Raw genomic sequence first — 11573 nt, 5'->3', positions numbered from 1 at the left:
GCCAAATCAGGTAAGAAGGACTTCCCCATAATAATATCAACCTACTCTAAGTAGATTTCAGTTGGATCATGGTATGTCAACATATGAGCGATACATGCAGGGCACGCACTTTGGTTTTTTTGAAAATATGCTTAAGTGGCCGGGCACGGTGGCTCACGTCTGTAATCCCAGCACTTTGGGAGGCCGAGGAGGGTGGATCACGAGGTCAGGAGATCGAGACCACGGTGAAACCCCGTCTCTACTAAAAATACAAAAAATTAGCCGGGCGTGGTGGCGGGCGCCTGTAGTCCCAGCTACTCCGGAGGCTGAGGCAGGAGAAAGGTGTGAACCTGGGAGGCGGAGATTGCAGTGAGCCAAGATCGTGCCACTGCACTCCAGCCTGGGTGACAGAGCGAGACTCTGTCTCAAAAAAAAAAAAAAAAAAGAAAGAAAAAGAAAAAAGAAAATATGCTTAAGTTCATTTATAAAGTATTTTTGAGAAATAATTTTGTGTTTAGAGATATAATAAGCTCTAAGAGAAATATATGCTCATGGATATTCATGCCTACTGGTACTTACTATCTACTTTAAAATTACTTGCCTTTCTTTCTGACCCATGAGACATAGCTCAAAAGTAATAACAAGTCTTACTCTGCCTACCATCACTTCTGATATGGTTTGGCTGTGTTCCCACCCAAATGTCGTCTTGAATTGTAGCTCCCATAAATCTCACATGTTGTGAGAGGGGCCCAGTAGTAGATAATTGAATAATGGGGGTGGTTTCCCCCACACTGTTCTTGTGGTAGTGAATAACTCTCACGAGACCTAACGGTTTTATAAGGGGAAACCACTTTCACTTGGTTCGCATTCTGTCTTGCCTCCCACCATGTAAGACATGCCTTTCACCTTCCGCCATGATTGTGAAGCCTCCCCAGCCACGTGGACCTGTGAGTCCATCGAACCTATTTTTCTTTATAAATTACCCAGTCTCAGGTATGTCTTTAACAGCAGTGTGAAAACGGACTAATACAACTTCTGATAGAAAATTAGGCACATAATACACATTAGTTGAAATAATCAACTGGAGAATGTAGGCTTTTTTTTTTTTAAAGAATCTTGCTCAGTCACACAGACTGAAGTGCAGTGGTGTAATCATAGCTCACTGTAGCCTCGATCTCCCAAGATCAAGCAATGCTTCTGCCTCACCTTCCTGTATAGCTGGAACTACAGATGGGTGCCACCACACCTAGGTAATTTTATTTTTAATTTCTTTTTTTATTTTTATTTTTTGTACAGATGAGATTTTGCTATGTTGCCCAGGCTGGTCTGGAACTCCTGAGCTCAAATGATCCTCCCACCTTTGCCTACCAAAGTGCTGGGATTAGAGGCTGAGCCACCATGTCCAGCTCAGAATGCAGGCTTTTTAATACAAATTCAAACTTACAAACAAACAATGAGAAGATGGGGCCAATAACCAACATATGCTCTTTTTTGTACAACTGAGGCTCTGACAGATTTAAAATATGAAACCAATCACATTTTACTTCTGGAACAAGAATACAGGAGATCTAAATATAAAATGACGAAAAACAAAAAAAAAGTGTTAAATCTCCTAAGCAAGCATCAAAATTTTTTAAAAAGTCATTCTATCAGATGCTTAAGGAACGTTATCAGAAATTAATACAAAATTTTCTAAATATTGAATGCAGAAGTTTTACTATTCCTCATTTTTTGTGCCATAAGAAATATCTGATGGCTTTACAAACAATAGGCGCTTAGAATACAAAATTCATTTTCCCCCACCTATTATCAATTACAGATTTTACCCAAAACAGGAAAAAAACTTAACCAAATAATTACAATAGTGTTGAGGATTTTTTATTGTGTTTTCCACATAGATAAAAAAATAAGGCTTTTTGATGAAAAGAATCCATTACAAAGTCAAAAATCCATTACAATTATAATTGAATCCGTAACAAAATTTAGCTTTAAATGAGTCAAGTATTCTGCATTTGAAATTTAATATCACAAACATTCAAGATTAGTGAATTTTGGTAAGAAAAAAATACTAGCAGAAAGGAAAAGGACACCTTTTCAACAGATAGTAATTTATAAAAATTTTTTCAAAAGTGCTTTGGGAAAACACACAATATCATTACTTAAGAAAAGTCATTTAAGGAAGACTTAAGTGCTTCAAGTGGAGTGCGTTACAGACTAAAAAATGTTTTAAAATTTGCCAAGAAATTTAAGTGTTAAAAATACTCCTCTTCTTATTCAGTTTCATGTTTAAGGAAACATTTGACAGACAAGTAAACCAAAGGCAAAAAAAAGTTCACCTGCATTTTAAAATAATAAATTCTGGATCTGTAAAAGCTTTTGGTTTGTACACAGAGGCCAATGCTGACCTTTATTGATCTATTTCTATGTAGTTAAAAAATACAGTAACAAATCTTTCTTCCTATCCCCCCAAAAAACTAGGGGAAATATTTTAAATTGTGAGTGTGTGAATGTAGCTATATATATCCCTAAGTGTACAAAACACACAAACATCACTTTACTTGGAAAATTATTTTCGTCATACTGTAAACATCTCTTCCCCTACATCTGGACATTTTGAAATAGTCTTTGGTATTACTAGTTATTGTGCTTTGAAACAGAAACTTGCAGAATTTCTGTAGTAGTGCTACATAGATAGTTTAAGATATAAATAAGAAAAATGCACTTGGAATAAGTTACATTTAGCTGCTTTTGCATAATTTTCAAAAACTACAGTGTATGCCTAGTCACAGTTTTATGAGAAAGAATATTTCCTTTTCCAACTTAATTTTAAGGAACACTTAATCATTTTGGCTAAATATCCATTTTTGGAGTGGATCTGATGGGTTGCATGACACTAAACTTGGATGCTCTCCATTTGCTGAAAGGCACATTTTTAAGAATGGATTGTATAGAAGTTGATCCTAGAATAAAAGGAAACGACAGACATTAAATTTCAAGACTCATAGTTAAGTGATAAATATGAAAAAGATTTTATGGTTTCATTGAAGCAAACATAATAGTAAATCTTTCTAAGGTGGGCCATGTCTGATAAACTCTTTTTGGCTTCCAGTGTAAATGCCACCTTTTAAGCTACTACTGTTCAATTAGTAAGGTATTACACAATGAAGAGAGGCAGACAGAACAAGGTTTGAATCACATTTTCAAACAAGAAGTATTCCCTTGATATATCCATAAGTGACAAACTCTTAAAAACATCATAAATTATAAAAGCCAGTGTTAAGGTTTTCTAGTACTGCACAAAACAATGTTCAGGTAAGAATTGCTATGATACAGCTAAGCCTTAAACATGTTTAAAAACAGAAGAGACCTGTTATGCACTCTCTCAATTCTAGGTTTGTCAAAAAGTGCTAAAACAGGGTAGAAAAAAATTAATCACTTCAAGCGAGAAGATATAATAATTTTTCTTCTCTCTGCCAGAAAAAAAATATGACTGTTGCAAAAGGCATTATAAGAAACCCTAAATAGTAAAAAACAAGTGACTAATATTAATAATTCACAGAAGTGCTCATCTGCATATATCATGGTTCAACCAAGCAACTTAATTTTTTGTTACTAAGAGTATTTAATTCATAGATATATTCTCTTATCACATGGGTAGAAACACATAATAACAAAGTTAATAAAGGGAGAGAAATTCTGATAGATAATATTAATGTACCATGTTCCACTCATTTTCCCAGATAAACAAGTAGAGCTAAGAAAAATAGTTAAATAGATGAATTAATTGCACTGAGGTACCTTCTGGATCTCCCATATCTGCTCTCCAGTGACAACTGTCTTGTGACCTTTGTAGGTACATGCCTTCAGCTGAACGAGACCTTGAGCAGCATGAAGACATAATTCCTTCTGGATGTTGTGCCGAATTTCATGTTGAGCAGAGTATTCAAAGTACTATGGAAGGAATAGCACTGTTACTGACAAAAGCAACCCATGTGCTCAGTTGCAAAATAAATAAGTAAATCAGCAACTCGTTAAATAATGAAGTCATTTCTATTTCAACAAAATAATACAATAAAAATAGTTATTAGAAACATAAGCTGAGTTTTTATGATAGACGATACAATAGCCTTCCTTCATCAACAGGTGGTTACTTCATTAACAAGGTACTGTCTTCCTCCCCATACCAGAAGTTGGAAGTTATCAAGGAGAATGGAGGCTATCCCAGGCACTCCTCAGAAAAGGGAATGAAGAGTTCTAACAAGAACATTAATTGCCTCTCTCCCACAAGTGTTCCATCTCTCTTCTTCATCTCAATTAAAGGTGTTTTCACTAAACTAGGGACTTCAGGGTGTTCACCATGCCTCAGTTTTCTCACTAGAAAATGGGTAATTTAATAGTTCCTACCCCACAGAGTTATGAAGATAAGTGGGTTAATATGTATAATACACTTAGAACAATGACTGGCACATGGTGAGTTTTCATACATTTTAGCTATTGTTACTACTGATGCTTCTCTTTCTCCACATATCCAAGTAATTCGTCCCTTAGCTGTACTATTCCTCTCAGATGTTAACATCTCATCCATTCTCACTTCCGTGTATTCACTTCTGTTACTCAGACTCAGAATTTTTACTGAAACACCTACAGCTACCTCCAATTTCTGTTCCTATCATCCAGCAATCCAATCTGCTGCCAGATAGTCTTTTATAGCATTGGTTTGATCCCTGACTGCCCTTGCTTAAGTGAATCACTACTGTTGCTAAGATAAAGTCCACACTCCTTAATTGGTACATGAAATCTTTCTTTTTGATCTTGCATCAACCATTGCCCCAGTTATATATTATGCTTCTTTCTTTTTTTTTTTTGAGACGGAGTCTCGCTCTGTTGCCCAGGCTGGAGTGCAGTGGCGTAACCTCGGCTCACTGCAAGCTCCGCCTCCCGGGTTCACGCCATTCTCCTGCCTCAGCCTCCGAGTAGCTGGGACCACAGGCGCCTGCCACCACGCCCGACTAATTTTTTGTATTTTTTTTTTTTTAGTAGAGACGGGGTTTCACCGTGGTCTCGATCTCCTGACCTCGTGATCTGCCCGCCTCAGCCTCCCAAAGTGCTGGGATTACAAGCGTGAGCCACCGCGCCCGGCTATTATGCTTCTTTCACACAATTCTACCAATCAGAACATGTGTATCTATAACTCTAAGACTTTGCTTTACAGTCTGTCCTCTGCCTGGAATACACTTTTGACACTTTTCTGCCTGGCTAACTCCTTTTTAATCCTTCAAAAGCCAACTCAAATACTACCTTCCTTCTTTGGCTTTGCCTGAATTTGCCCTGCTGCACAAAATTACAATCTTTTCAAGGTTCCCATAGTACATCAGAGATAACTTTTCTAGCACTCTATTAGAATTATGTGTGGTGTGTAGACCTGGCTTCCCCATAGACTGAAGTCAGGCAATTTATCGAGTCATAACACCCATTACAAATCCAATATTTCATAATATTGACATTATAAAGATAAAATAAGTTAACATAATTGATTTTCAATAATGAAATAATTAGTAGGAGCACCAATATTTGTTAAGTCCTTATTACATGCTAGGCAGGCACTGTGTTAAACTCTTTATGTATATTAGAGTAGGCACTCTACAAACATTCGCTGAATTCACAGAGCCAAATATCTTGAGTTTCCCTGCTCTTAGTCTCATGCTTAATTTATCTCCGCCCACAAGCAAAACATCAGTCATTTTTATAACTAGTAGTTCTTCAAATGGAAACCCTGGAAGAAAATGGGTTTAGATGATGAAAATAGCATTCTAGCTATACTTGGCTAAGAAAGATAAGCCTTAAGATCTCAAAGATGGTAACAAAGGCTGTCGAATATTTTACCCATTATTAAAAAGTCATTAAAATAAAAATGATAAAAAAAATGGAAAATATTGAAAGTACTTTGGTAACAAAAAAGAGTTCATAATTGGATAGCTGTGAATGTTGGAGAGACCCATTACTTAGAACGAGTAGAGAAGAGGCAAAGCAGTAAATATAATCAAGTTATAATGACTCAAACTGCATTACACTAGTAATATTGGCCAGCTTAGTCACATAACCAAAATATTTATTTTTACTTGGCATACATGAAGTTTTATGCTATAAAAACATTATCTGATCAAAAGTAGAAGGAAACATGAAAAAATGATGAAGTTATATAATATCTAAAAATTTTAGCACTCAGGGAACTAAAATTTGCAAAACAGTTTAAGTGCAATGCTTGATTAAAAATAAAATGTCAAGGAAATAAACCAAAATAAAATCAATAGCTGTGTTAGGGTTAACAAAAGCCAAAGTTTCTATTTAGTATATACACCAGATAATATTTATTCTCCTGCTCAAAACTCTTCAATCGTTTCTGTCAAACTCAGAATTAAGTCCAAGTTTCTTTTTTTTTTTTTCGCTCTGTCGCCCAGGCTGGAGTGCAGTGGCGCAATCTCGGCTCACTGCAAGCTCCGCCTCCCGGGTTCACGCCATTCTCCTGCCTCAGCCTCTCCGAGTTTAGTAGAGACGGGGTTTCACTGTGGTCTTGATCTCCTGACCTCGTGATCCGCCCGCCTCGGCCTCCCAAAGTGCTGGGATTACAAGCGTGAGCCACCGCGCCCGGCCCCAAGTTTCTTAATGGGGCCTGTTGAGCCCTACATGATCAGGTCCCTATCAAGGCCCCTGACCTCATTTCCTAGTCCTCTTTGCTAGACCACTCTGCTCTAGGCACACTGGCTATCTGCTTTCTCCACGTGTCTGCCTCTGGGCCTCTACTCTTGGAAATCCTTCCTCCAAGATGAGCATCTTCTCCTGGAACACTCTCTCAAAGTATTCAGGCTCCCTCTAAGGACGCTTTTCCAAAAAGGTCTTCCCTCACCTCTTAAAATAACCACCCCACCCTGAAACACTATTCCCTTACCTGCTATATTTTTCTTCATGCCCAAAACTACATATTTTTTTCTTTGTTCCTGTGAAACATAAGCTCCACAAGATCAGGAGCTTTGTCTTTTCACTACGGTAACAGTCAGTACAAGCTACTTTATAGGTTCTAAACAAATATTTATTGAAAGAATATGTGAATTTTTTCCCATCCCTCAATTTCTAAAAGATAGCTATATTCTATTTAAAATGTAAACATATTTTTGATACAGAGCTATCATAAAGCTGTTATTATCTTTATGAAAATGATAACAGAGAAATGGAAAAAAGCAATGTGTACAATATATCTTCAGCTTTTAAGATAAAATAAATGTAATGCTAGAAGAAGCCTAAGAGAAATTTATAGGGATTTACATTTAGTGATAAGATTTTAACAAATGCAGAAATATTTCCCTTTGTTCAAAATCTTAATTTTTACAAGCATAGATCAGTGTTATTTCCAAAGAATGCAATTATTTATGTAACTATTTTTCTTCTAATATATGGAGGGTAAGAAAATTCTTAAAAAGATACATATAGATTTATGCATATACACATATATGTACAGATATATATGTATATAGATATAGGTATAGATGTATGTCTGTCTATATGTGTCCATATATATCTCCATCCTATTTCAGAATTACACCTTAACCATCCAGCAATAGATCCAGTTCACCAGCTCTGGCTTCTGGGCATCTGTATCATCTGCCCTCAGTAGATTGATTGGTTTAGGTTAATAAGGATTAGAACTAGATTAAGCTGAGCCTAATGGGTAGGAAGAAATACAGAAGAGGATGGACCAGGAGATAAACTGGCTCTTTTTTCCTAAAACTGACATCTCAAAGTTTCGTCCCATTAAAATAGGACATCATGGATATTAATTATTGCAAAATTCCTCCACACACATCTTGGACTCTATACCAAAATACCTGCAATGCTCAGAAGAGATACTCCAGGCTCTTCTCTTCAGTTCACTTTCCTTCACACTCTTCTTATTCTGTTGCCATTCCCCACAGCCACCTCACTAGCTCCTACCTACTTTTTTTTTTTTTTAATGTTTTCAAATGTCATCTTTCTCAGGAAAATGTGTGGACACCCAGTCTCATTCAGATGCCCTTTTCTATATGCCCAGAACACTCTGAATGCTTTATCCTAAGGAACTGCTAGTTTATAGATTTCCTGAAGGAGTTAGAGTCTAAATAGCTTGAACTCATCATAGTATCTGGCATGCAGGGCTCACTCAATGAATTTGTTGAATGAACAAATGAGAGAAATAGTCTAAACTTTCCAGGAGTTAAGTTGCAAAAGGTAAGGAAAGGAAGCTTAAAAAAACAGAAACTTTGTATATAACATGTTCTCTACCCATAGGCAAGTAAATAGTAATATTTGACATTTGAATCTTAATCAGTAAAATAGTCAAAAGGTAGTAAAGCAGGTATGTCACTAATCAAGGAGAATCTTCCTCTTTTGTTGGAGAAGGAGGAACATATTGAAATAATATTGTGGCCCACAAAATTAATTTATAATGCTCTATTTTGTTACCAACACTTGATGTAATTTGTGATTCAATCCAGTTATATGTGGCCTTTATGTGTAAACTTGCAAAATCACCATGCCAATAGTCATGCAAAAGTTAAAGCATCAAAGAGCTACATAGAAGTTTCTTTCCAAAAAAAAATTTCAAATGGCATTATTCTATTATTTTCTCATTTTCATTTTTTTTTTTTTTTTGATTTGTTTGTTTTTGAAACAGAGTCTCACTCTGTTACCCAGGCTGGAGTGCAATTGTGTGATCTCGGCTCACTGCAACCTCCACCTCCGTGGTTCAAGCAATTCTCCAGCCTCAGCCTCCCGAGTAGCTGGCAACACAGGCACGCACCACCATGCCCGACTAATTTTTGTATTTTTAGTAGAGATGAGGTTTCACCATATTCGCCAGGCTGGCCTCGAACTCCTGGCCTCAAGTGATCCACCCACCTTGGCCTCCCAAAGTGCTGGGATTACAGGCGTGAGCCACTCTGCTCCGCCTCCTTCTTCTTTTTTTTTTTTTTTTTAATGGTTAAGCTACTCAAATTGTTTTCAGAGCCAGAGTAAAAACCAAAAAAAAAAAATACTCATCAATATCAATTGCCAAACTCAGTCCGAAAACATTTCACACACAGCTTACCCAAGTATAAAGCTGCTGTGGGACTTCTGAAAAATAGGCAACATCTCACTTGTGCTTGTAAATGCTTTACAAGTGAAGGATTTTGTGCTCACCTGGTTTCCCCCAAGTCCATGACATGTATACATAATTAATGGTTTGCCTCCTTGATTGTTTTCTCCAACATCCAGACATAGAGGCTGACCAACGCTTTTAATCTAAAGGAAAATTTTCATGTTATGAAAAGTTTTTTAATCCATGCAGTTTATGTATTTTTAAAATAATTTAGAAAGTAATGTTAATGATTATAATGTAAAATCTCAAAAGCAATAAAGAAAGTATTTCAGCAATTTTCTTAGAACCATATAAAGGTTGGTGGCAAGGAGCATATTAATTAAAAAAGGAACAGGAAAATACTCACATATCCAGATATAACAGGATTAAGGTCTGGCACATACACCTCTGGATAAATATTGTTCAGAAACCATGTAAAATTTTTACACTGAAGGCGGTGTTTTATCTCAAATCTTTTTGAAAGATCACCAAATGCTTTCTGTAGAAACATGAGAAATGAAGGGAATGCTTAATTAAAACAACATTGATAAAGTACTGAAAATACTGCTATTTGTATTTCTATTTAGGTATTTTTAAAAATCCATGCTAAAAATTCAAGAGGCAATTCAACAGCCTTCATCATTCATTCAAGTAAAAAGTATGCCTGCCTGTTCATTTCTGGCTTTAAAAGAGAGTCAAGACCACTTCAGTGCTGATTAAAATACTAAAATGATGCTATTTTATTCTTCATTTGTGCCACAAACATTCCCTACAAGACAAAGATTTCTAGTAAAATGCTGTGGGCAAAGGAATGGTGGTAGGAGCATCCAAAATTGGTCCCAACTTTATACCTAAAAGTGATCTGCAAAGTGAAGTGTGAGAAATCAGGTATAGACAAACAGTGCCAATACACAATGCAACTTCTATCTCTTCCCCATCAAGTTCAAAGAAAACCACCAGCAAGAAATAACCCATTGGGAGTAATTTTTCTAGTTTCAGGATGTTGCTTGTTCTTAACAATATCCCCAACTGAACCTTTAGTATAAAAAGCAATTTTCAAGTTAAATGAGTTTTGTTTTCCTTTATTTTAAGGTACTAAGAAAATAACTTTTTTAAAAAACCATTATTAAACTTCAAGGTATTTGACCTACAGGCAAAATATTAGAGAAAAAGTACATGTAATATCTAAATGTATGCAAAAGTAAATACTCAATCTTATCAGTTCAACTAAAGAAAATATTTTCTTATGCCAACTTTGATGTCTTGAACCCAGGCGTTTTAGCAAAAAGTATGAGTCTTTAGGACTTCTGGCTAGCTTATTACATTTACTATGTAGATCTATGTGCCCTGTGGTAACAAACAGGTATTTGCTGACTCATGTGCCCCTTTGTGGGGGACAAGCAGAGCATAAGCTTCATTTAGTGCCTACTTGCCTGCTTAGCCAAGTACTATTGTGCAGTACACAATCTGCCCAATTTGTCTTCATGGCCTTGGGTAAAAAGACAGCAATCTAACTCAGTAGTGCTCTGAATTTGCATCCTAACAGGGAGATACTGGAGACCAAAGAAAAGGGGAAAGAGATAACCAAATCGTTCTCTACCACAACAGCCAAAATATTGATACCCTTGACTCCCAATAAATACTCCACCTTCCCTCACCCTGCAAATTAGCACTATCTATTTCCTATAAAGAGACAACTACTATTCACTGAAGCATGGCCTTAAACTATCTAGTTAATTTATCTTATTTAATATTATTAAGACTATTGGAACTCACTTCTAATATATTAGGTTTCATGATTCTGCAGAGCAGAATCTATTTATGGCAGGTTAATAACTAGAGTACCATATATTTGTTAGCACTTATCACTTTCTTATTTCACAGCTACTCTGGGAGAGAGGCAGCATGTGTATTTCATCTCTTAAAACAGGGAAGGAGAGAAAAGAAACATGTTAAGCATGCACTCCATGTCCAGCCACCTTGCAGCCACTCTAGGAAGTGTCTTCCCTATTTTACATTCTCAAAGGCTTTGCCAAAGTAACATCTCCAGTAAGTAGTGAAACTAGAGCTTGAAAAAAAAAAAAGGCTTGGCACTCCTGGTTTATTCTCATGCCACATTAAGACACTGTCTCTATCTCCAGTGCAAAAAGTCACTTAGAACCTTTATTTAGGTGTTATATCTCCTAAAACCAGTAAAAACAGTTCTACTTAATTTTCTTTGAGTAAAATATTGAACCAGGGCAGCAACAAAAATGAACTATCTTTCATATTAAAAACATCAAGTAGAATTCCTGATTTTTAAAAAGGAGTTTACTTAGCTTTTTACTTAAAAAAGGAAACTTGGATTCATAATTCATGTACTTTAAGAGTTAAAATTGAAAACCTACTTTCAAATTTTTTGATGTTTTGTACTTGAGATGAATCGACGCAAAAGGACATGTGAACT

At 36.1% G+C, this 11573-nt stretch overlaps 1 protein-coding gene across 2 annotated transcripts in view; it reads right to left on the bottom strand.

Moving 5' to 3' along the window:
- Nucleotides 1-1678: 1678 nt before the first annotated feature.
- Nucleotides 1679-11573, bottom strand: part of GALNT3 (polypeptide N-acetylgalactosaminyltransferase 3) — a 46608-nt gene continuing 36713 nt past the window's right edge. For both annotated transcript variants that reach the window (XM_032755534.2, XM_058441535.1), the window contains exons 8-11: nt 9495-9626; nt 9190-9291; nt 3778-3930; nt 1679-2939 (exon numbers count right to left, since the gene is read on the bottom strand). In XM_032755534.2, coding sequence (XP_032611425.1) covers nt 2817-2939; nt 3778-3930; nt 9190-9291; nt 9495-9626 — 510 coding nt within the window. In that variant the 3' untranslated portion in view covers nt 1679-2816. The remainder of the gene's footprint in view (nt 2940-3777; nt 3931-9189; nt 9292-9494; nt 9627-11573) is intronic.

This window comes from Hylobates moloch, unplaced genomic scaffold (assembly GCF_009828535.3).
Source record: "Hylobates moloch isolate HMO894 unplaced genomic scaffold, HMol_V3 SCAFFOLD_1, whole genome shotgun sequence".
NCBI lineage: Eukaryota > Metazoa > Chordata > Mammalia > Primates > Hylobatidae > Hylobates > Hylobates moloch.
This window is presented reverse-complemented; position numbering and strand designations above follow the sequence as displayed.